Consider the following 26672-nt stretch of genomic DNA (forward strand, 5'->3'; position numbering starts at 1 on the left):
CAAGGGTTCGTTAATTTACATCATTTTTGCTTCTTTATTTTCTCTGCAAATCGTTAGCTTCGCATTCGCATCCATCAGCAGCATCCGTCGACTAACCCGTGCTCGCAAGGCATCTGCTCGGATGCTGTGTAATGTTCACTTTTACTTTTACGTCACGCAATTTGTTGAATCATACAACTACATTCGTCAATTAGGGTCTAATTAACCTAACTTTGTTTACATTCGTAGAACTGAGTTTTAGAAGTAACTACAATTTCGATCCTACAAACTAAGGGGGCTCACCGTGAGAGAGAGAGAGAATGAGTGAAATAAATAACTTAACCTGTGATGAATATCTTCTGTACACAATTGACGTTCGCACTCGCAAATCGCAATCCTCGGTTCGGTTCTTTTGGCATTTCTTTTAGGGTCTATTAGGCTTGATCGCAAACCAATTATCGGACCTTTCGGCCCGTCTGTTGCCATCCGGCGTACGGTAGGTTCTGTTTGGGCAATCCCTGCATGTACAGCTTGTTGTAAGGATTCATTTGAGCTGGAGCTGTGTAGATTGGTTCCATGACGTCGCTCCGGGAGTACGGGAACACGGCGCTGTGAATGGTCGGAGCGACACTGCTGTGAATGGCGCCTGGTGGGGGTGGACCTTCCAGCGACAGGTGATGGCTTGGGTCCGAGTGGATGTGGATGTGGACGTTCTTGTCCTGACCGGACCAAGCGTCCTTGTAGTGGTGGCCACCGAGGCCCTGCTTGAAGAAGTTTATCACCTTCGCCAGACCGACACTGATGTTGATCACGAAGATGGACGATGCGATGAACAGGGTCTTCAGCGAGATGGCAACGAGGAACAACAGCAGCATTTTGATCCCGCCCAGCAGGAACATCAGCGGCAGCATTACGTTCTTCAGCATTCGTATCCGGCCAAATGTTCTCGGCTCTGGAAAGGAAGGGAAGTTGGTTGGTTATTCAGCTCAATTGAACTAATTGGAAACCGTTGCTTGAGATACCCGAGAGCTCGCCGTTCGAGCGATGGACCGATAGCGCCGCATCATCGACGACAGCAGCGGCGGATGCAGTTTGAATTTCACCGCAAATTGTCAGCACTGCCAGTAATAGTACTAGGGTAATTGTCACCGCGAGGAACGATGATGATGATGATGCGCTTCTTATTGATGCCATTGCGATGGCGCTGCTGCTCCTGGGGACGGTTTCTCACAGACTGACTTGACTGATGATTGCAGTTTGCCGTTGTTGATGCTGATGGTTGTGGGTGAGTGAAACGGATTTCTCTGCCCGATGATGCCTGCCGGATGGATGGATAATCGAACCAACAACGAAGTCAGATGTAAGTTAAATGTGTGGCGTGGAAAATTTAATTTTAAATGAATCTCTCTGTTTTACTTCTGCGGTGGTAGGTGGATGGCTGTCTTGCTACCAGACACCTAGGCAGTAGGGAATTGGTGGCACTTTCGGTCGATGGTATAAATTAAACATAGAGAGTTTAAGGTGACAGCCAATATTGGTTTGGGCTGGATGTGGGAATTTATGGGCAGTAGCAGCGGTTGATTGGCAGATGCTGTGTGATTGAGTTCTTGATTAAATTTGAGGTGTTTCGATAGAGATTTCATTGTTGCTGTAATGGGATTTGGTAATACACATTCATAGATATGGGTTAATGGAAAGCTATTTCAGTAATACTGAAGGCAAGTGACAGATGCTATGGTTTGGTTGATTTTCAAGCCCCAGAGGGGAAAATAATTTTTCACCATTATTAAAAAACCTTTCGACAACCCTATTACAGAATCTTCTCAAGCGGCGAAACATTACAGATTCTAAGTTGAGAGAGATACTTAACATATGACAATATCAGATTTAAGGTGAATCAACCCTCCAGTTCGATTCAGAACCCCAAATTCGATGAATTACACACTTAGAAATACCTAATCTTACTCGTGACGGAATCCATGTTTGACATCAAAGATGAGACGTAAACAAACATGTCATGTAAAATTAAGTGCTCCGAGACTGAAAAGTTCGAAACTACGTTTGATTGAGCTGAATTTTACGTCCATTATGACTCAATTTTATGTCAAAATTGACGCTCGTATAAGGCTTGTACTCGAAAAAAATGCATAATTTTTATCCGTGGGTAAAAATTGATGAAAATCTGGTTATAACTAGTTTTGAGTGAATTGTTTACATGTGCAAAATTTCATAACAATCGGTCCAGCGGTTATTGAGATGTCATCGAAACAAGAAGAAAATCGCCGGAGAATTTTGCGCGCCTTCATGGAAAATCCGACGGCGACCATGAGATGGATCGGAAGACAACTGGGAATCACCCATACAACTGTGTCAAAGACGGATCTATGTAAAACCACGCATACACTTAACAAAAAAAACGTAGCCTCTAAATCCTTGAAAATGGTGAAATATATCACCGAAACGTCGGAGAGTTGAAGCAATACAACGTTTTTGCTGCAGTAAAAAGACTGAAAAAGCCGTTAAACCCTTCAATCATGCGCAAGCTCTCAAACTTTCGTTGTGTCTCGTGTGGTAAAATTGTTTAACGAGTCCCAGACGACCGAGTGGCGGGCTGAAAGTGGAAGAAAATCACAACTGACCCTGTGAAGGCCCGGAAGGTGTTGGATTATTTCAAGCGTAATCCGAACCTTTCGATTCGCGACGCGGCTCTGAAGGCAAAGTGTTCCGCCTAGTTTATTCAGCAAACCATGAAACGAGCTGGGCTTCGTGTATTCAAGGTCCGGAAGGCACTGAACCGGCGTGATCAACAAAAAACGGCGGCCAAATCCCGCGTAAGGAAGCTGTATCGAGAGTGGTTAACGAAACCGATGTGTTTGGTTATGGATGACGAAACCTATATCAAGGCAGACGCAAAGCAGATACCGGGGCTGGAGTTCTACGTTGCCAAATCACGGTTTGATGTTCCGGAAGACATAAGGAAGAAGAAAGTGGACAAATTCGCCAAAAAATACTTACTCTGGCAGGCCATATGTCAATGCGGTAAACTGAGTAAACCGTACATCACAATGGGTACCATCAACAGCGAAATTTACCGCACCGAGTGCCTCCAGAAGCGTCTGTTGCCCTTCCTGCGGTCCCACGGAGGCGAGACATTATTTTGGCCGGACCTGGCATCATGCCATTACGCGCGATCGACGTTGGATTTGTACAGAGACAATAACGTTGTTTTTGTACCAAAAACCGGCAACCCCAGAAAATCCACCAGAGATTCGTCCGGTTGAAAAAATTTGGGCCATAATGAAGGCCAAAGTTCGAAAATCGTCATAGGTGTTTAAGAACGAGCTGGAGTTGAAGAAAGAATGGATGAAAGTGACCAAAAAGGTCGGCTCCACCACTGAACAGAACGTAATGAGGGGTCTTAAGGGAAAGGTGCGGGATTTCAGCGATGGAAAGGAAATTGAATAAAGTAATTATGCCTAAACATAATCCATATGTATTAGTTCATTCCCTGAAAGTTTCAAGAAAATCCGACTTAAAATAAATTTTTGGCGAAAACTTTTATCTGGTGCATTTTTTTCGAGTACAGGCCTTATGTCAGTCTCAGAACATCTAAATTTACATAAATTTTTCTAAGTGTGTAGTATGGGAAACTATTGGTGTGGTTGTCATGTCATTGATCAACAAGTCTGTTGTTGTTGCGCTGGAATTGGTGTTAATGGCTCGCACTTAATTTACACTATTTTGTCATTTTTTCGCGTTTCTATTTTTCTTGATATGCTGTAAAACTGATTGTAACAACAATAGCCTGTTTGTTCAGTGCGATAGTAACAAAATATTTTTTTCCCAACATTTGGACAAGTAGAAGCAACGTTAGAGCGATATAGGTGATTAATGATAATTCTTCCATACACGCAAAAAAATCCGTTCCAGTATTCGTGAAAAAAAATCACGATATCCTGAACTTCTAGTTCATTTGAATTCATGACTAAACGTGATCGAGGTTATCACATTTTCATGAAATAAATCCCAAATCCATGGACTTAGTTCACGCCTATTCAGCGTGACTAACGAGTTCTTAACAGTACAGAAACACAACATAAAATCATGATTTCGTGCTTCATGAATCCATAATTGTGATTTTCGTGCCTGAAATGAATTTGGATCACACGCAAAGTGGCAGTTGTCATTTTCAGTTGTTGTTGAATTTATCCTTCCAGAGGGCTCGGATCCGTCTAGAATAGTGTGTTGATTATTAGTGAATGCAGCTGAGCCGTATCATCAGAATGGTGGTCCAGCCAAAGGGTAATCAACTCTGCACACTGTGCCGAAACACAGCATGGCACACTATTTGGCACTTTAGGATACACGTCGTTGACAAGTAGGATACAAACAATATAATACAAAACGGCATCACTGTCGAGTGTTGACGTTTTGCCAATTGTTGCTAAGATTGACTTCTTTGTTTACTCCATTGGGCTTCACATTGGGTTCAAGGATCGTGCCTTGCCACTTTTCGAAAAAATCTGTGAGTTTTATCTGCACCATAAATCTCTTATCTCTTCACAGCCAACAAAATTAAGTTTATCTCATCCGATTCGTAGCGAAAATCCCAGCGGCTCCTGGTTTCGTCCAGAATAGCTTCTATTCGGTCCTCTCGCCAACAGAGTTCCCAAGTAACAATTCTGCAACCATTTGGCATCCACTCTAATTTATTATGGTTTTATAATGGTAATGAATAATCTATTTAGTTTAAATACAGCATTTCACAGTGTAAAACGTTCATGCTTAGTAGTTCACCTTTTCGCTGTTTTAAAAACCTTTAACAGTTGGCGAGAAGTCAAAAACTGTCTTGTTTTAAAATTAAATTTAAAGTAGTTCTCAATCCCACCATAAAACTGTTCTATAAATCAATCATAAACTTCATTAGCAATTTTTTATTAATGTCTTGATAAAATACTCTATAAACCTGTTCTATCATTATAAAAGCAATCATAAAACCATTAGGTTGTAAATGAGAGCAAAATTCATATATTGTTGCCTTTTAGGCTTTTAAAAGTGTATCATAAAATCTCCTCTGTTTATAAATTGAACTTTAAGGATGGATCCTCATAGTGAATAAAAACCAAATATCTCGAAGGATAAACGAAGTTGAAGGAAAAATTCAAGCGATGCTAACGACCGAAGGGAAGTCGATTTCAGTCAAATTTAGTTCTTTAGAAGAAACAGCACGTCCGACGGACCGGGTACCATCAACGACTGAGCATCTGGTGGATAAGAGTGAAGTGAGCGTGGTCCTCAAATTCATAAAACATTGTCAAACAGTCTGAAAACAGACCAGCCTTCTCCAGACCACTGAAACTGTCAGTTAGCGGACACTAGTTGGTTTCCGATCCATAGCTGCGATTTTATTCGGCAAAAGGGTCATCACTTGGAAAAAATTCATTCAACCGTACATTCCTGCATCGTTTGATGGTGCACTTCCAGAACCATCCGGAAGAGGGGGATCTTTTCGGGAATGATCGAGGTTACAGCTGTGCAAAATGTTGTGAACACTTCCTGAGTAACTGCTTCCAAGCCATCGGGAGAAAATCGCCTGGAAGAACGCTGAATCGCACAGCGCAACTATCGAAAGATAAACAAACTTTGACGTTTAACATTTTATAGGCAACATTGCCGCCATAAATGCTCCCATAAATCTGAACGGGTTAGGATAAAGCAAATGGGCTTTAGATAAAAGCAATTCAGTATTCAAATTACAGCCATTTCAAAACCTCAAGTTTTTCGATGTTTTCACGTACATTTCACATCAAATTTTATACGGAACTTAAAACTAGGCCACTTCAAGAGAACTATTCTTTTATTTTGGAAATTCGGCAGGATTTTTATATGATCAGTTTCTATTTTAATTATTTTGATAAGATCGGATGGTATTTATGAATCCTTTTTTATCTTGATTGTTGTTTTTCTAGTGAACTTGGCAAGTGGCTAGTGTAAATGGCTTGGATAATGCTTTCAATTGTTGCTTTTAATGGTTTTGAAATGGATTTCAATGCGTTTATCGTACAACCATTTTGCAGTAAATCAATCTTGAAGAGCTTCGAAAATACACCTTTCAGAACCTTCTCCAGGGTGGGCCAACTAGACAGATTCTAGCATCAATGAGGTTTTGTTGGATGCATCAATGGCAAAGCAGTCTTGACCAGGGTTTTATGAATGTTGTTTTATAGTAGCTTTGTAGTATTTCATAAAACTTAGGTTCTTCCATACCATGGTCGGTCGAGAGGGTCGATGCGACAGTCAAAACGGCCAAAATGGGTTCCCTCTAGCAACGGTTGGTCAAATGTCTATAAGTTTCAATTGGTATCGACTTGGATGGGAAATCTACAGTACTTTATAGGGATACCCATACAACTCCCAGTACTGCTGGGGGATCTCAAAATATTTCATTTGATCTGGACCGATGTACGATTGGCTTAGCGAAACATAGGAACAGTAAATCCAATCAGAAATGCAATTACATTCTATTCCGTGAGTTCACCCCATCATCAACAATTCAATCTCCTCTCTTCTGTTGCATTGGTTCATCTCAAAAGCAGTGTTGACAAAATCATCAATGAAATAATATTTTCCGCTCTCATACGCTCTCAATATCACGCGTGATATTGGAACAAAATATCATGCTTTATATTGATTTTACAAGCTGCTTTGATATTGCGAGACTATTCACAACGTGCAAAAATCAAGCTGAGAGCTGACTCGACACAAAAATGATCCGTTCCACATCGTTTTCTTAGAAAGAGAAAGTATAGTTTGCTATCTCTTTTAACTCTTCACCGATGGCAGACACGAAGGGACTGCTGCCAGCCGTTATGGAAGTTTCGGTTGCGTTAGGGGTGTAAAGCAAAAATCATTAAACTCAATCTCACCACAGTTTGGTGAGATTTGAAGTTGGTGAGTTTTGTTAGCTTGATATTGCGAGCTGCGATATCACAGCTTGCAACATCATCCGCAGATGTTTGTTTGTTGATTTTTGTCTACGAAAATCAAGCGTGATCTCGTGCATTGGTAAGATTTGATTTTTTGATATTTTTCCAACACTGCTCAAAAGAATCCGGTGCGATGGGTAGCCTACCAATTAGTCAATTATAAGGCCTTGCTCAATCTCGAAGGTTTGATTTTGCGGCTGGAGTCAGCGATCCCACATGACGACACTAAGTAATTTGCTGTTCGGAAAGATTCCATGGGCGTGCAGATAAACAACAACAACCACAGGTTACTGCCTGTTGAACTGCAGATGTGGTGGTAGGAGACATCATAATCAGCAATACGATAGGTTTGGGTGATGTTTTGGAGGTCACGTACTTCTGAGGTGATCAGGACTGTTTTGATGATGTTGTTTCTAGGGTAAACACAATCACAACAGTCTAACTTCAGGGTCGCCAGACTCATGGGATATTGAAACCTTGATTGATACACTTTGGCCTATTTCGGAACGATCGGCACAACGCTTGGCACAGCTTTCGGCACTGCTAAATCGCTTGGCACAGATTAGGGTATGCAGAGTTGAATACCGCTTGGGTCCGGCACAATGCCAGTAGCTAGGACGTGTCATCCAACTGACCGTAAACATTGAAGAAAAGGATCCCCGAACGCATCTCATGTTCTTGCTCCCGCTGCTCCGATGGAAGTCGAAGTTGATTTGTTGAGCTGAAAGTGTGTCCATTCCATCTACTGGACAGATGCCTACTGCCAGCTTGGGGTGTGAGTGAAACCTGCATCAAGTTTTCCGTTGTTTTCCTTCCACTTCCTCACTCCGTTTAAACTATTGAAAATTATTTTAAGATTGTCATTTTACAGTCCACGGTCCATGTTCGTGTTTTCGAGAACAGGTTCACGATATCAAGCACAACTCATGAACATAAATCACTATTAGTAATTCCCATACATATTTCCAATAATTGGCGCGACCTCTAAACCTTCATCAAACATTACCATTTTTGCACACGTGTGAATGCTCTATGTGTTGGCGAACAGTATAGTTCAATTTGTTGTACAGTATACATATAATTTCAATTCCATAGGTAGTAATGGAATGTGGCAAGTGTGAGTCGGGGGAAGTGGGAAGCGATCTGCCGTTAACCTGTAGTGGTAAGTGTTCCAGAGCCATATTTAGAGAGATAAATCGATTTAAAGGTTTGGGAAACCCATCAGCCAACAAATAAAAGATTTTGAAATATTTTATACTGGGAAATCCGAATATAAAAATTTCCACCATCTGAACACCCCTCAAATCGCGATTAGAGCCATATTTACGGAGATAAATCGATTTAAAGGTTTGGGAAACCAACCAGCCAACAAATGAAAGATTTTGACATATTTTACACTGGGAAATCCGGATTTAAAAATTTCGACCATCTGAACACCCCCCAAATCGCGATTAGAGCCATATTTACGGAGATAAATCGATTTAAAGGTTTGGGAAACCAACCAGCCAACAAATGAAAGATTTTGACATATTTTACACTGGGAAATCCGGATTTAAAAATTTCGACCATCTGAACACCCCCAAAATCGCGATTAGAGCCATATTTACGGAGATAAATCGATTTAAAGGTTTGGGAAACCAACCAGCCAACAAATAAAAGATTTTGAAATATTTTATACTGGGAAATCCGAATATAAAAATTTCCACCATCTGAACACCCCTCAAATCGCGATTAGAGCCATATTTACGGAGATAAATCGATTTAAAGGTTTGGGAAACCAACCAGCCAACAAATAAAAGATTTTGAAATATTTTATACTGGGAAATCCGGATATAAAAATTTCGACCATCTGAACACCCCTCAAATCGCGATTAGAGCCATATTTACGGAAATAAATCGATTTAAAGGTTTGGGAAACCAACCAGCCAACAAATAAAAGATTTTGAAATATTTTATACTGGGAAATCCGGATATAAAAATTTCGACCATCTGAACACCCCTCAAATCGCGATTAGAACCATATTTACGGAGATAAATCGATTTAAAGGTTTGGGAAACCAACCAGCCAACAAATAAAAGATTTTGAAATATTTTAACTGGGAAATCCGGATATAAAAATTTCGACCATCTGAACACCCCTCAAATCGCGATTAGAGCCATATTTACGGAGATAAATCGATTTAAAGGTTTGGGAAACCAACCAGCCAACAAATGAAAGATTTTGAAATATTTTATACTTGGAAATCCGAATATAAAAATTTCGACCATCTGAACACCCCCCAAATCCCGATTAGAACCATATTTACGGAGATAAATCGATTTAAAGGTTTGGGAAACCTACCAGCCAACAAATGAAAGATTTTGAAATATTTTATACTGGGAAATCCGGATATGAAAATTTCGATCACCTGAGCACCCCCCAAATCGCGATTAGAGCCATATTTACGGAGATAAATCGATTTAAAGGTTTGGGAAACCCACCAGTCAACAAATGAAAGATTTTGAAATATTTTTTGCTGGGCAATCCGGATATAAAAATTTCGATCATCTGAACACCCCCCAAACCGCTATTAGAGCCATGTTTACGGAGATAAATCGATTTAAAGGTTTGGGAAACCAAACAGCCAACAAATGAAAGATTTTGAAATATTTTATACTGGGAAATCAGGATATGAAAATTTTGACCATCTGAACACCCCCCAAATCGCGATTAGAGCCATATTTACGGAGATAAATCGATTTAAAGGTTTGGGAAACTCACCAGCCAAGTAATAAAAGATTTTGAAATATTTCATACTGGGAAATCCGGATATAAAAATCTCGACCATCTGAACACCCCCCGAATCGCGATTAGAGCCATATTTACGGAGATAAATCGATTTAAAGGTTTGGGCAACCAACCAGCCAAAAAATGAAAGATTTTGAAATATTTTATACTGGGAAATCCGGATATACAAATTTCGATCATCTGAACACTATGAAATAAATGACTACTCCAAATTTGAACCATTGAAATTTGGTCAATATCACATTCGTCGGACAGTTGGCATGGAATAGCCAATATAGAAGTTGTTAATGTAAATGTTCACCTTAAGTATGATATTGTATCTCCCTCAACTTTACAATCGCCATTTTATACAAATCTGTGATAGAATTTTACATTTCCCGGTTAGGTTTGGGAACTGAACCTAATCTAATGAAGATCAACTCAATACCAGTTTTTCATTTCCATCAAGCGCATTGATGATCGGTTTCAAATCTAATCGTCAGAAATGTCTGGAATGTTTTAGAAAAAAATCAAAGTGATACCTACATAGCAAATTGGAACTATATTAAAATTAAATGTAATTACATACAGGTAAGCAGTGTTTTACGCCCTTCGACCAAATGCATACTTTAATAGATTTTGTCTCGCTGAATACAAATATGTAGGGGAAATGGATGTAATGTCGGCCAAAATGCTCCTAATTTGGGCCCATACATAAATTCAGCAATCGACTAAATTTTCAATAGCGACCAAAAATATCTATTAGTACCGTTGCAATGACGCGTTCATCTAGATAAAATTGATAAATAGCAGATTTTTAGCGATGGGCCCAATCTTAGATCCATAGGCCAACATTAGAGCCATTTCCCCTACTCAATTTTTTTTGGAACACGTACAGTTTTTTAGAAAGTTGGTGTTGTGCACCGCCCTTTGAAAGTTAGGCTTGTATTTTATAGAATATGCCTTGTTTTGAAAACAACTCGGGCAGGTGCACCATTTGGATGTTATTAAAAGTACTGCGCATATATTTACAATCATCTGTAAGTCAAATCGATTTTCTCGATGATTCACCTAGTCCATTGTGAGATCAGGCTAGCACGAAAGAATTCGTCATGAGAACATCACCCAACTTTCAACAGTACACAACTTACGCAAATGTTCCACGCATTCCCTCTCTTGTAGCATCATTCTCCGGAATAAGATTGCATAAATCTCATCTAATTTCATGCCAAAGCGTACCTAAAACAACCTGGACAGACAAAGAGGCCTCACATTGTTGTGTAAGTGCCCGTTGGATAACCCAGATTGAGCGTGATTTACATCCACCCGCTGGCAAATTCGATGAAATTCCGTAGCCAGACAAACGGTGGATGTGGAAATTTCACGTCCTACTGATAATTATCCATCGGATCCACCCATCCATCGGACAATCATGTGATAATTTTTAAGAAAGCCCAAGATAACTCCTACACTCTCAACCGACGTCCGTTCAATTCCGGTTATTTCCTTCACCTATTCGACACACGTACTTTGCGAAATCGTTCCCAATTCCATGCTTTATTTTTGAACTTAAATCACTATTCTGTGACTGCAACCTGCCAACCGTCGTCGCGGTCGCATCTGTTCAAACGACAAAATTCCACCAAAACCGATCAACATTTAAATGTATGCGCATACTTATATCCACTCAAATGGGCACGGAAAACAAACAAAGCACAGGTTTCGATACGAATGACAGCCAGACAGATGGAAGTCAACGTGCCCGGATAAATTGCTCACCGAAAGAGAGAAGAAATGCTCGCCATGTAAATGAAGGTCACCGAAAGTGAAATGGAGCCCGAAGAAATGATTTGCCCAGTGATTCCATCCGCATCCGTCCGTCAACATGGAAACCAATGTATATGGTCAGCGTTCAGGCGGTGATGGAGCAGCTAAGTTCACTCTTCTTCCACAGCATGTTGCCTGACCGATTGGTACAATAATAATAATAACAATAATAATAGCACCTATTACAACAATAACCGATAATTATGATTAGCGTGCGCCAAAGTGGGGTAATGCTTGCTCTGAAAGTGAGAGTACCGGATCATGCAATACATTATTTGGGAGGAAGAGAGGTCAACGTTCAAATGGATCGACTCCGACCTGCAGAGAGATTTGACATAATGGGCATGGATCGATGGAGCATTCGAGTGGGATTTGGGCTTGCACTTTAAATTGCAAATCGATTTGGTTTCCCTTGCGGGATGTTATGGCTATACGTTGGTGTGTTCCAATTATGGCATATGGGAATTCCATACGGGTACACCTACCCTATACGAAATACGGATGCAATTTTGTTTGTCACTTCAACACTTTTGGCTCTTGGGTCATCCGTGACTTATCCAGGGATGAGATTTGAACTCGTGACTTTGGCGTGAAAGGTATGGATTAATTTTGGAAAATCCGACGTGGTCAGGTTCAAAAATCGCGAAGTCGTTGAAATTCACTAAATCGATTGTGTGCAGTGTTGCCAAACGTTTCCGTGAGCGGAATACTATCAAACAGCAGGATCATAGCAAGCGTCGCAGTGGAACTAAGGATCGGAAACTGCATTTTTGAAGGTGCTGAGAACGGCAAACTAGACTTTCCATTTCCCGGTGGTTTCCACCATCCCGGGTTTCGGGAAATATTTATTTGATATCCCGGGAAGTCATTTAAGATAGAAAATTGTTTTAATATTCGTATGTTTCTAATTTCTTTTAACGATGTTCTGAAATGTATGTTTCATCTCCTTAGAAGAATGATTAAAAAAATATACTAGGGACACCAGATTTAACGACATATCTTAATTTTGAAGACATTTAAAATTCTGTGAAGGTATTTTTTTCATGCAGACATTTTGAATACATTTCGTGTTATGTGAAGTTGTTTCAAGACATGCGAAAGCTGAAGCAAATTGTAATCATTGTGGCATATGAAGATTTTTGTTAAATAAATGAAGTTTTTGATTTAATATTTCAAGCTTCTTCCTGAATATGTTGAATATGAATAATGTAACCAAAATTGGATATTTCAGGATAAAACTTGATCCAATTGAATAATCACAGGACTGCACGGAAATATTCGATTAGCTGGAGATCTTTTTAATTACTTCCTGACCAAGGTTCAGTTTTGGGAGAATATCTTCACAATAATACTTGATCAACCTAAAGCCTTGAAAAATATCCAGAGAACTTTATTGAAATTTTCGATCAGCTGGAGATCTTTTAAGTACTTCCTAACCGATCTGCCATCTTGAGAGAGCCAATTGAGTGTTTGACCAGTTTAAGATCTTCAGATTTCCTGGTCAACCTGAATTGACTAATATCTGACCAACCAGTAATCTTGAGAGACTATCTAGAGACGTTATTTGAATTTTACGAACAGTTGAATATCTTAATAATAATAATTGATCGACTTGAAGTCTTGAAACATATCCAGAGGTTTTTAAATCTCCGACCAGCTGCATATCCTTTAAATACTCTCTAATTAAACTTCCGTCTGGGAAGGATGTCTAAGAGACGTCTTTTGAATTTTTGAACACTTGCATATCTTCAGAACATTACTTGATTAAGTTTGAAAGTCTTGAATAATATCCAGAGATATCATCACAAATCCGTGAATATCAGTTTTACGAAGATTCGTGTACTTTCAAGAAGTTTCTTGAACCTAAACTCAGTTCCATGAACTCAAAGCCTATATAAAGTTCCCTGAATATGTAGAATATTCTACGAAATTCTCGGATTTTTCGTCAACTTCTTCGAAGTTCCCAGTACTTCAAAGATTTTTCCACAGCTTACATTTTTTAATTTTTCGATAGGAACAATTGAATGTCTGCCCAGCTTGCTGAACTTGTACGAATTTCAAATAATTCATGCGATGTTCCATAATCATCGTTCACGAAGTTGTTTAACATTCTACGAAGTATCCTGAAGATCTATGATGGTCCCTGAGCTTTTACAAAGTTCCACAAACTTCTATGAAGTTCTCTGAAATCAAATGAATATCTCTTGACTTCTAAGAAGTTCCCTAACGGGATGTGATATTATGTTTGTCAGCCAAATTTCACAATAGTCCGTGCAGATCATGATGATTATGGTGGATGATTTTTCTCATGAATGTATTTGTAAGATCTATTTTGCCGTGCTTTGGGATAATATAGATTACATGCTAACGGGTAAAGGCAATGCATACCTTTCAACGTAACGAATGACAGTCAGGGAGAGCTATGGAAGCCAAGATAGAAGTCGGTGACATATAGAAGTTCCTCCAGAAGGTATCAGAATTTTACAAGATTCCGCTCGCTAATCTAAGAAAGGACTCTAAAAACGGCAAATACTGAGTCTTTTCATCAGTTGAAACTAGAACTACGTAGGTACTTCCAACCATCTTAACAATGCATTTCAATGGTTTTCGATCAACTTTGAATGATGGACATCTCATGACGCTCAACCAGATTGAATCAAAATCTTCACGGTTTGTTTCACTGCGAGATCGTATTATTCACGTGTGCTTTTTGTACGGGTACACGACGTTAGGCATACGGTCGTTAGGCATACGGACGTTAGGCATACGGACGTTAGGCATAATGTACGATAGGCATAATGGACGTTAGGCATAAAGGACGTTAGGCATAATTGACGTTAGGCATAATCTACCCGATGAATTCCAGAAGGATGATAATGGGGACCGTCTATTGATTGCTGACTTCGGTGACAATAATGAAAGAGCCTTAATTTTTGGAACTCATGAAAACTTGCGACGTCTTAGACAGGCAAAGTATTGTGTTACAGATGGTACGTTTGCCACAGTTCCTTGTTTGTTTCGGCAACTCGTCACTGTTCATGGAAGTATCGCTCCCTCACATCAGCAGACGGTTCCGTTAGTTTTCATTCTGATGATAACAAAAACAGAATCGTTGTATCGAAAAGTATGGCAGGAAATCCTGGAAGCAGCAGGTATGCATTTTTTGGTATTGAATGAAAAACCACAGAATTCACCATTCTTCATTTCATGAGCTGTCCTTTGGCATCATATTTTATTCAACCTTAGCTGTTTTTTTTGTTATTGAATGAAAAATCACAGAATTCACCATTTTTTATTTCATGAGCTGTTCTTTGAGGAAAACTTTTTCTTCTTTGACAATTGCAATATGTGTGTAAGAATATATTACAACAAATGTGTGATTTTTTTTATTTCTAGATGCGATTGATTTCAAGATATAGTTCAAAACTATGCTGAGTTTTCATTGCCAGATTACTTAACCGCTATCGCTACTTATCTTGGATCTAAGTAAATATGTAGCTACGTCACTTATGATATGATAAATAATGGATTCCAAACTGTGCTTATTGAATAAACTATGTTTGTTTAACTTGTATCATTTTTTATTCAACGCTTAGCCTAATTTAAGCATTGTTTACCATGCTCGAAACAGGTTTCTAGAGTTGCACAACAGCAAAGAATTTTATGGCTAACGTCCATTATGCCTAACGTATATTATGCCTAACGTCCATTATGCCTAATGACTTTATGCCTAACGTCCATTATGCCTAACGTCCGTATGCCTAACGTCCGTATGCCTAACGTCCGTATGCCTAACGTCCGTATGCCTAACGTCCGTATGCCTAACGTATTTATGCCTAATGGGGTACACTCTTTTTGTACAACGATCATATACAAAAAGTGATGTCTGTGTGCAATTCTTTCGAAAAATCAGAATGAATGGCAAACGAAGGGAAGAGATATATTTCATAAGATGTGAAAGTTCTGGATTCAAATTCTGATACAGATATTCCAAGAAAGATTTAAAGTGGTAAAAGAGTCTCAAATTAAAAAAAAATCCCGGGGTACACGCGATCCCAGAATTTTTAAATTAATTTCCCGGGATTCGGAAATCCCGGGAAATGTAGCAATCCCGGGATAGAAGCTCTACGGCAAACCCAGGGCTGTCGGATTATAATATCGCAAAGAAATTTAATTCCAGCAAAATCACCGTCAGAATGATTCTTCAGCGAGAAAGATTTCGATCTTTTCGGGCCAGTAAGCCACCAAACAGGACACTGAAGCAGAATCTAGTGGCCAAAAGACGTGCCCGGAAGTTGTACAATGAGGTTCTTAGAAGGTACGAAGGATACATCCTCATGGACGACGAAACGTACGTGAAGTTGGATTATGGGCAGCTTCCCGGACAAAAGTTCTATAAAGCCACTGGTCGCCCAAATAACAATTTAGGTTTTATTAGGGTTCTGTAGACCACGATTTAGACTTGTAGAATGCTATAAAACCGCGATAAAACTTGAAATGTTGCTTGGGCGAGGTGATGGCCCTAGCAAGTTCACATTCGTTTTTGCCGATAAATTTGCAAGAAAGCTTATGATCTGGCAATGTATTTGCAGCTGCGAACAAAAAACCTAGGTTTTCATGATAAACAAGACCATGGATTCCAAAATGTACAAGCAGGAGTGCTTGAAAAAATGTATTCTTCCGCACATTAAGGCTCACAATGGATCTGCAAAGTTTTGGCCTGATTTGGCAAGCTGCCACTACAGCAGAGAAGTCCTACAGTGGTATCGACACAACGGGGTAGATTTCTTCGAAAAGGACATCAATCCACCCAACTGCCCCCAATTCCGCCCAATTGCGAAATAGTGGGCAATTGTCAAACAGTAGTTGAAGAAGAGTGGAACGTTGACTCAGGATGCGACAGAGATGAAGAGATGGTGGAACAAAACGATCGCTCAGGTTAGCCAACAGAGTGTCCAAAATATGATGAGTGGTATTCGAAGAAAAGTTCGAGATTTCATCAAAACCAAAGTGCATTAAATGACCTTCATTTTGAATACTCAATATTTGTTCTGAGGTACATCCGTTTTTTTGCGTCCTTATATTAAATGACTCAAGACTTCAATAGAAATGCGGATCACTTTATATTTCTTCAGTAAACTTCGTACACATTTAGGAAGCTTTGTAACAATTCTTCAAACTTCGCAGAAGAAGGAACATTATTATTATTATTTAGCTTTATTTAGGAGGCTTTCAGCCTTAGGCTGGTTCGCCTCCAACGAAGGAACATTGTAATAGTTTTAAAAACTTTGTTGATATTAAGGGAATTAACATCCAAAAACTTCATAGCAATTCCGGAATCCGGAATCAACTTCATGACCTTGATGTCAAGGGGTTTCATTTCAGGAAATTTCATTAAAGCTCAGGGCACATCGCCAAATATTAATGGACTTGAAATAGCACAGGAACTTCCGTAGAATTTTAATATAAGATAAGACAACTTTGCAGAACATCAACAAAATTAAAAAAAAATAGGATCATCGTAGATGTGAAGCGAACTTTATAATAATTCAGCGAACTTTACAGTAGAAATTTAGCGTATTACGTAGAAATTCGGTGAACTTCGTTAAACTTCACAGAAGTACAAGGATTTTTTTTAAACCTCTTGGACCTTTGTAGAAGTTTAACAAATTTGGTAGAGGCTACGTAGGATTTGAGGTAATTTCGTAGACATCCGGGAATACCGTTTAAGTTCAACAATAATCTCTAGAACTTCTGGGCTTAATATTATATCAATCTTCGTAACAGAGAATAGATTTCAAAAAAGCTAAATGAATTTTCCTGAAAGTGTTAGCAACTTCGTTTTGCAAAGGTGTTCAGCAAAATTCAAATAAATAGTTTAGGGTATATTTGTCTTCCCGGAAGTTTGGAGAAAATCATGAATATTCTCAGATTTTGGTACAATTAGAAGACCAGTAAACTTCGAGAGCTGAATTTTTCTATAAGTTAAAGGTAATTTGTAATTGATCAGGGAATATTCTATGAGTTATAGAAAACTCTAAAACGACAGCCATCTTGATTGAAACTCAGCTGTAGTTTGTATAAGCTATGACAAAGTCATAGAAGTTATAGGAGTTTTGTTTTAGTTCATAGAACATAGTGTTAATTCAAGAAACTTTTATAGAGTAGAAGTTCTAAAAATGTCTTAGAATCTTACGCTTCGTTGATATATTCATCGAATATTCAATAAGATTTAAATAAAGTCCTCTGGATATGATTCATATTTCAGGTTGATCAAATATTATTCAGAATGTCTTCAACTGTTCAAAAGATCAAATGAATTCACCTGACATTCTCCCAAGATTGATGTTCTACAGATGACTATAGTATTGATATATCGTTATGGCTCTGGCTCGTTTTTCAAGATTCAATATCAAGATGAAGATCTGAACTACCCTGAAGGTCTCGGATCTTCTTAAAAGTTTTTGCATTTGTCTGAAACTAATGCAACCGCCCTGATATTTACTGAAATCTTCTATTTTGTGTTCCGCTAATTTCCAGATGCTCTCGGAACGCTGAAAATTTCGAAACATTGTTGAAGTTCTCGGAACTACTTTAAAGTTCCTGCTATTTACTTGTAGTTAATGGAACTACCCTGTGGTTTTTTATGTTCTGTTATGGTCTTGTAGTTTCCTGAAGTTCTTGCAATTCTCTTGTCCAGAAATTAATGAAACTATCTTTTGACGTAGGACTACGTCTGTGATGTCTATATGGGGGTACACTTTGTAAAAACCAAGAATGAAACACGTAACAAAATTATGAAAGATTTTGAACGTTAATAACTCAGCTGCCCCTGGACCAATTTCAATTATTTTATCACCAATCAATCTGAAATATTCCTACGCATCTGCTTAAGTTAGGACTTTATCATTTTTCAATATGTCACTATTGAAAATTTCTCGAACGTATAACTATTGCTATGTTAATTAAAATAATCACGAATTGCCGGCGAAAAGCGATTTCCCTAACACAGATTTCAAAGCTGAATTCCATCCGGTTTCACCAAACGGCGTTTATTCAATCACCGCGTGGTGAGTGGTGATGTTCTCCAGTACACAACTAAAGACTGCCTGCAAGCAGCAAGCTGCAGTCCACATGATAGAAGAAGGAAGAAGCCGCATAGCTATTGATAGAAATCATTAGCTCTTCGTGAGTCGCTGTGGGGCATCAAGTGCGTCATACTAAAGAGTATAAACAGAGAGAATTCCGCTCAAATTCCTATTCCTACACAAAAAACTAGCTCCTGCTGCAGTTAACAAATAAGATTTATTGTATAAGACCACGTAGTCCTACGCAGTGTTGGGAAAATATCAAAAAATCAAATCTCACCAACGCCCAAGATCACGCTTGATTTTCGTAGACAAAAATCAACAAGCAAACAGCTGTGGTTGATTTTGCAAGCTGTGATATCGCAGTTCGGAATATCAAGCTAACAAAACTCACCAACTGCAAATCTCACCAAACTGTGGTGAGATTGAGTTTAATGATTTTTGCTTTACACCCGAATGCAACCGAAACTTCCATAAAGGCTTGCAGCAGTCCCTTCGCGTCTGCCATCGGTGAAGATTAAAAAGAGATAGCAAACTATGCTTTCTCTTTCTAAGACAACAATGTGCAATGGAATCATTTTTGTGTCGACTCAACTCTCAGCTTGATGTTTGCACGTTGTGAATAGTCTCGCAATATCAAAGGAGCTTGTAAAATCAATATCAAGCATGATGTTTTGTTCCAATATCACGCGTGATATTGCGAGCCCATGAGAGCGGAAAAATATCAATTGGTTTCTGATTTTGCCAACACTGGTCCTACGTCACCATTGCGTACAAGTCCATAAGGCTGTCCCTTGAAGTTTTTTTTCCTTGATTTGTTTTCCGTCGATCTTATTTTCTGTGCTTAGCACCAATGCTACCGATGTCAGGGAGGCAGCTCCCACACCTGTACCATACCTATCGACCCATCAACTCATGAACCGGGGACCAACGGCTATACTTCCCATCCGAAGGAAGGCGTGATCAGAGATGTTATGCCTCAGAACATCCCGGCGGCGCCAACTGGGATTGAACCCAGGCCTGCTGGGGTGAGAAGTAATCACACTTACCACTACACCACCGGCGCCGCTGTATGAAACTATCTTAACAATAACGCTTTATTTTCCTCGTCTTGTGTTAAATTCCTGATATATTTCTGAAGTTTTCTAAAATTCTCAACTCACCCTTACAGGGACACCAAAAGTCTGGACATTCCTTAAGTTTCCTTGATGATTTCCTTGAATTTATCGGAACTATCTGTACGCTTTCTGGTACATTTGGTACTTTTTTTTTAAATGTTCCCACAATTTTCCTCAAGTTCTCTGGACTTCTGTGAAGTTATCTGTACTTTCTTTAAATTCTCTAGATAGGGGAAATGTCTCTAATGTTGGCCTATGGATCTAAAATTGGGCCTATCGCTAAAAATCTGATATTTATCAATTTTATCTAGATGAACGCGTCATTGGGACGTTACTAATGGATATTTTTGGTTGCTGTTGAAAATTTAGTCGTTTGCTGAATTTATGTATGGGCCCAAATTAGGGACACTTAGGCCGACATTACCTGCATTTCCCCTATTCCTGAAATTCTCAGAACTTCTTGAAAGTTCCTGTATCTTCTCTGAATATAATGAGATCGCCTTGAGTTGTCCGAAATTTCTCTGAAGTTCATGAAGTATTGCCGAACTTTTCTGAACTTCCCCAATGTTCCAGTAGTCTGTTGATAACACTTCTCTGAAATTCTCAAAATTTACTTTCACTTTTTGGAACCGTAAATTCCCTAAAGATGTTTACCAGAATTTGCTGAGATACATATGTCCTAAGGAATTCTGAGATAAATTGCATGGAATTTATGGGGAGAATAAAGAAAGTTATTAATTTAATTCCTAGGTAATTCCTTGGAGATTCTGAGTAGAATATTATGGGAATGGTGAGGAGAATAGCAAAGGAATTTTATGAATAATAAAAAAAAATGGCGAGAATTCAGTTCACGGAATTTATATGGTGAAGGATTCCTGGAGAGAGTTTTTTTTTATTAGTCTTTTCTACAATACTAGGATTCCCGAGGAGAGTTTTGATTTAATTTAGAGATTATTTTCAAAGAAATTTAATTCACGGGATAATATTAACTGAATTCTATGAAGGATTTTGCGGAAATTCTAAGGAGAGTTTCAAGAGAATTCCAAGGACAATCCCAAGGCACGAGAAAAGTTTTAAGGGTATTTGCTTGTGAGTTTAACGAGAATCCCATGATTATTCTGATCAGAAATACAAGGTAATTAGGAACGAAAAAGAAGATGGGTTAATACTAAACTAAATTTTTAAAAGTAACTCATAAGTTTACAAAGTTGAAATCTGCCTGACTAAGAGATCATGGCAATTCTAGAAATTTATTTTTTTCAAACTATGTAATTCGTTGGTACATAAAAACACATTACCAGTTAGAATAAACTAGTACAATCATAAACAATAAAACAATAAAAAATCTTATGATTTAAGTGACCATATATTGGGGTTTATTGAATTTACCCGGATCTCCCATTGATTGCCAGGAATTTTCCCGGTTACTTTCAAATTCCCGGTACACTGGCCACCCTGAATTCTTCTTAGAATTCGCTTGGAATTTACTGATAATTCCGTAGATCTTTTTCTCGGAATTATTCTTAGTAGGGTTAACTACCCCATTTCCGGCCCATTAAGCAAAACACGCACTTAGCCTTTCTTAATCTAGCGCAGTTTAGCACCAAATGGAATGTTACTATCCCTGATGGCTTCCAAATTTATTTACCTTTCCGTACGTACCGTAAGATTTGATAAAGAGAAACCAATAGTTGAGATATTGTCAAAAGTCTAACACTCCTTCTTGACGCCAAACTCGGCCTACGGATTCTAAACACGGCCTAACGCATTGAAACGCCATTAAAACGCCAATGAATTCACTTCGGCCTATCGGATGAAGTCATAAATTGATTCGGTCGGAGCCGTTATTTTGTTTTTGGGAATAATGGGTGCAAACCTTCATATCACGCGTTCTCATTGACTTCGTTCGGTAGCTTATAAACTAAAGTAGCGTACCAAACGCATAATTGATTTTTTAACTCTGAAATTATGAATTCATTTGAAGTTTTCTGCTCGATAGGCCCAAAATGGGCGATTAGGCCGAAGTAGTTCTCTGCCCTATTTCCTTACTTTTTCTTAGAATTTTTCTTAAGATTTTCTTGGAATTCTGTTTAAAACTCGATTGGAACTATCCAAGTAAATTCTCATGGAAGCCATTGCCCTTTAGAAACTATCCTCAGAATGCAATACCCTTGGTAATATTCTTGGAATTTTCTCCGAATTCACTGGCCACGTGAACGATTGTCTTCCTGGAATTCCCTTAGAATTTACCTCATAAATGTCTTGTCACTCAGCTTATAATTATCTTGGAGTTCTCCTCTGAGTTCTTCTGAAATTTCACTTAAAATTTTTCTCAGAATTTGCATCGATTTACGGAAAATTAGATTTTTTTCTTGGAATTATCCTTAGTATTTCCTTAGTTTTTCTTGGTATTTTTCTTAAGATTTTGTTGGAATTCTGTTTATAACTCGCTTGGAATATTCATGGAAATCACCGCCGTTTTTAAACTAGCCTCAGAATGCAATACCCTTGGAGATCTTCTCGGAATTTTCTCGGAATTCGCATCATAACTCTCTTGAAATTATTCTCAGAACTAATTTGGAATACTCATTGAAATTGGAGCAGGAATTCTTCGCACAAATGTCATGAAGTTCTTCTCAGAATTATCTGAAAATTGTTCCCGGAACTTTTTGACGTAGGACTACGTGTTTGATTTCTATATGGGGGTACACTTTGTTAAAACCGAAAATGGAATATGTAGCGAAATTATGAAAGATTTTGAACCTTAATAATTCAGCTGCCCCTGGACCAATTTCAATAATTTTATCACCAATCGATCAGAAATATGGCTACGCATCGATAACAATACTTCCGATTGTTGATTTTCAACAAAAGTTGTCCTAGCTCGCTATCTACTATCTATACGCAATTTTCACACTGCCATACTCTAACGAAGCTATCAACTCTAGACTTTCATCTCCTCCATCTATCGTATAAAAATTACCACTTTAGTCTGTTATTTGAAATTAGCATCGTAAATCGTTGACTTCACGCAGAAGTAATACTAAACATATAGTCAAAGTAGATTTTTTAGGTTTTCCACAGGAAACCATGAGACAAATTTACTCATCGTTGAGTTCCTGCACTTTTGGCGATTATGAGTGAACTAAACTCAAATTTGGGTCGTTCTCATTCGCCGTGTACGCAAAAGGAAAAGAGCCAGTGTCGATACTTGATAGCAAACTACTCATAATGGGAGGAGTCTTTGTAGCTTTTATACCACTTGGTTGCACATCATTCTGCTTTAACCTGAAAAGATATAAAAGAGCGCTGCTGTATGGCATTAGCTCATTTTCGGTTCGGACGGCGTGGTGAACAACAATAGCAGCAGTAGGAAGGTGGTGGCTAGTCCACTCCTTCACACCTAACAAGCAAAAATTGACTGGTCGTTGCAAAGGAGGCGCCAAGCGTCATCGCAAAGTTCTTCGAGATAACCGCCATCGGTCGTCTGGCTCACCGTGGTGGTGTCAAACGTATCTCCGGTCTGATCTACGAGGTGTGCTGAAGGTGTTCCTGGAAAATGAGGTCCGTGATGTTTTCACCTACACTAAACACGCCAAGCGTAAGTGGCCATGGATGTCCTCTTCAATAAAACGGCCCTTTTCAGGGCCATCAAGCTTGTAACAGTAAAGAGTTGGAATAGAATTTATCTGTGCCTGTTTGTCCATATTCAGAACCACAAGCCCCCAACGACCACACAAAATGCTCTCCAGAGTTGTAATCTTGTAACCAAACTTGGAAGCAAGTGATTTTGATTGATTCTCTTAATCAACTTTCTCTTTGAAAAAAAAAAATACTACAAATTTGGTACGCCTACAATTCAAAAACGGAAAGAGTTGAGATAATAGATTATTGATCAATTAAAAGAACTAAATGCTCTTCACATTTATTCCGTCCACTAGCGGTCCTACCTCAAGCTTCCGTTCGTGCCCCTAGGCACAGACCCTTCTACTTTTTTTTTTAATTCACCAGGAGCTCGGCACACAATTACCTTGGAGTTCTTACCAGAACTACCATGGACATTTTCTCTGAGAGAGATTATTTATTAAAGAGATTCTCAGAAACAATCCGTTGTTATCCAATTCCTTCTCGTAATTTACTCCAAAATTATCGAAATAATTCATCAAAAGTAACCAAATTCTTATATTTAGTACAAGACACTAAAGAAGTCTGCACATTGTACACGAAATACACGTATCTGTTAAGGATAACCAAATAAGGTAGTGGAATTAAATGGAAATTACTAAGCCTTCTTACTCTTTTCCACTAAGAAGCCCACATTCATTTAACAAAAAATGCGTAACTTAAATGACTTTAAAGCACCTACGAGGAACTAATTTATAAAATCCTGACTCCGGGCTTACTTTCTACGCCAAAAAGACTTTAAAAACATAACAAGAAATTTCCTTAAATCACAAATACGCTGATATTACGATTTAAAACATCCTGTGAACATCCTGCGATATAACCATAAAAATTTTAAATCACCAAAAATAGTCTCACAATCGCTAAACTAGTCCGACACGAATGCATCTCGGTGTAACATGGCCTGGAAATGTTGTAAAAACGCCAAAATTACTCATACTATTCTTAAAAATTACAACTTTCATAATAATCTTGAAACTTTAAAATGGTTCTAAAAATGCCAAAAATGATTCAATAAAGTCAAAATGGTCAATGGTTCAAAATGCCAAAATTTCATTTAAAACACAAAAATGGCCTGCAAACGGCAAATAAAATCCTGAAATTAAATGATAGAACACTTCTGAAAACACGAATCAAAAATAATCTATAAATGTACAAATAGAGTTAGTGTCCCAAATATTGGGCCCATACCTAAAATTTTGAATGAAAGCATTGTTCAGATGACGTATTGTCAACTACGAACAACAGGACAAATCAAAGAACAGGAGCTTTTTATCGATGGGCCCAATCTTTAAACCCATAGGTCAACACTAGAGCCATTTCCCCTAACCCATTAATCGCAAAAACAGCTTCGAAATACCTAAATGATTTTGAATCGCCAAATATTTCAGAAAGTAGTGATTCCGTTAGGAGGTTTAAATTAGTGATATGGTTGAAAATTTTCGAAAAATCAGTGCCAACATTTCAAAGTGGCGTAATTGCTTTTGTAGACATTGGCTTTTGCCGTCGATTTCTCGCAAATAAAAACACACTCCTCCAAATTAGGAATGCTAGCTGGTAGAGGAAACATTCATCTACTTGTTGGTGTAATTAAATTTTATGAGTGAGCTTTTATTTTCGAGGAAAGGACGGCTAAAGCCATTGTTTACAAATGCAATTTCTTCCCTATGAAATGTTGGCCCTGAAATGTTAATACTTAAAATTGCAACCAGCCAAACAAAACCAATGGTTTGTTATAGTAGGTCAATTTGGATTACCTATCCAATCATACATTTAAATTTAAATCTGCTATTTTAAGACTCAACTTCTGCGGCCCATCGGAAAGCAACGCATAGATTGAGGAACGCTGCTTTAGATTGAAGTTTATTAAGACTGGCGTTCTGATGCTTGGTCAATATCGGTGTCAATGTTGGCGTTGGAGTGTCAATTTTCCCAATTCATTTGGTTGCTAATCCATAGCCAGGAGTTTGCCATTGTTGAAACAGTTCCTCGAATCACTTCAACCTCAAAATACTTGGTTTACGTTGGAGGTTATGTGGCTTTCAGTCTTTTGATGCTCAAAAACGGGGTTTTAAGTTTTCATCTGACGTTTCGGACACAAGTATTGTGTCTTTTTCAAAGAATTAACTAAATTCCGTTTTAGTGTTAAGAGCCCACAGCATAGGCACAATTGTCACGATGTTCGGCATCGTATGTTGATCACTCCAGCTTTGCGGTAGTGGCGGGAAATTCAAAATGAACCGGCTAGCAGGATTTGGGCAGTTTCTTAAAACGAGAAACTGTACCCAAGTCCTGCTCTTAACACTAAAACGAAATTTAGTTAATGCTTTGAAAAAGGCACAATACATGTGACCGAAAGGTCAGATGAAAACTTAAAACCCCGTTTTTGAACATCAAAAGACTGAAAGCCACACAACCTCCAACATAGTTCGTAATAGTCGATCCCGCCAAGAAAGGTTTGGTTTACTCTAAAGCATTGCTGTTTTTGACCAACCAGCTTAATAACTATCCGATTTTTCACAAATCTTCGGCCATCATTCAGAGTTATCAAACTTTTAAAACAATTTGATCTTGCTTTCAACAGCTACTAATCACACACAGTTGAGCAGCGTACAGTTTTCTGTCACGGTTATCTCGTCGTCAACGTTCGGCACAGCTGCTGGCGACCAAAACAAAACACACCAAACCGGAACCGAGCGAGTTTTTACCGTTTTGTCATATTTGTAGATTTCGTCACTCCAACTGTTACTCACTCACTAATTCTGTTTCATCCGGATTGATGCTAGTTTTCACTCGTACGGTTACCACTTGTTGATCCTTCGGAATCCGCCGTTACTCGTGCGATCACTTATTGCGTCTTGCGTCGATTGTAAAGTTTCGTAACTCGCTTTCGATTGCTACTCATTACCAATTGTGACCGATATTGCTGCGACGGACTCCAAACCACTCCAGTGTCAAGGTGGTACTGAATGCTTTATTCCTTCGCTGCAGAGATCTCCGCTGGATATGGTTCGGCATCGGAATAGGTGGATATGGATATTGCTGGCGGCTTGGGAGGAAAATCGTCTCATGTTTTGGTTTGTGAAACTCTCACTCTTTTCTCCGTCGGGGGGAATTGAGTTCTCTTTCTCTTCTTTCTGTTCGCGCGGAGTTGGAGTTACTTGTGGGGTGCTTGTAAAAAATGTAAACAAGATAGTTTTTTTTTAAGTTTATGTAATTAGAT

At 38.7% G+C, this 26672-nt stretch overlaps 1 protein-coding gene across 2 annotated transcripts; it reads right to left on the bottom strand.

Annotated features, from left to right (window-relative positions):
• Window positions 1-309: 309 nt before the first annotated feature.
• On the bottom strand, window positions 310-26332 carry LOC135704648 (uncharacterized). Of its 2 annotated transcripts, none has more exons than XM_065226129.1 (3): window positions 26207-26332; window positions 1002-1297; window positions 310-931 (listed from the first exon to the last, which is right to left on the bottom strand). In XM_065226129.1, the coding sequence occupies exons 2-3, from the start codon at window positions 1171-1173 to the stop codon at window positions 435-437; spliced, it is 669 nt and encodes a 222-aa protein (XP_065082201.1). In that variant the 5' UTR covers window positions 1174-1297; window positions 26207-26332; the 3' UTR covers window positions 310-434. The 2 variants fall into 2 exon arrangements, with proteins under 2 accessions (XP_065082201.1, XP_065082200.1); XM_065226128.1 differs by having other exon boundaries at window positions 26203-26332.
• Between the last annotated feature and the right edge of the window lie 340 nt (window positions 26333-26672).

This window comes from Ochlerotatus camptorhynchus, unplaced genomic scaffold (genome assembly GCF_037179485.1).
Source record: "Ochlerotatus camptorhynchus isolate MF236.1 unplaced genomic scaffold, CSIRO-AGI_Acam_v1.1 ptg000244l, whole genome shotgun sequence".
NCBI classification, from domain to species: Eukaryota; Metazoa; Arthropoda; class Insecta; order Diptera; family Culicidae; genus Ochlerotatus; species Ochlerotatus camptorhynchus.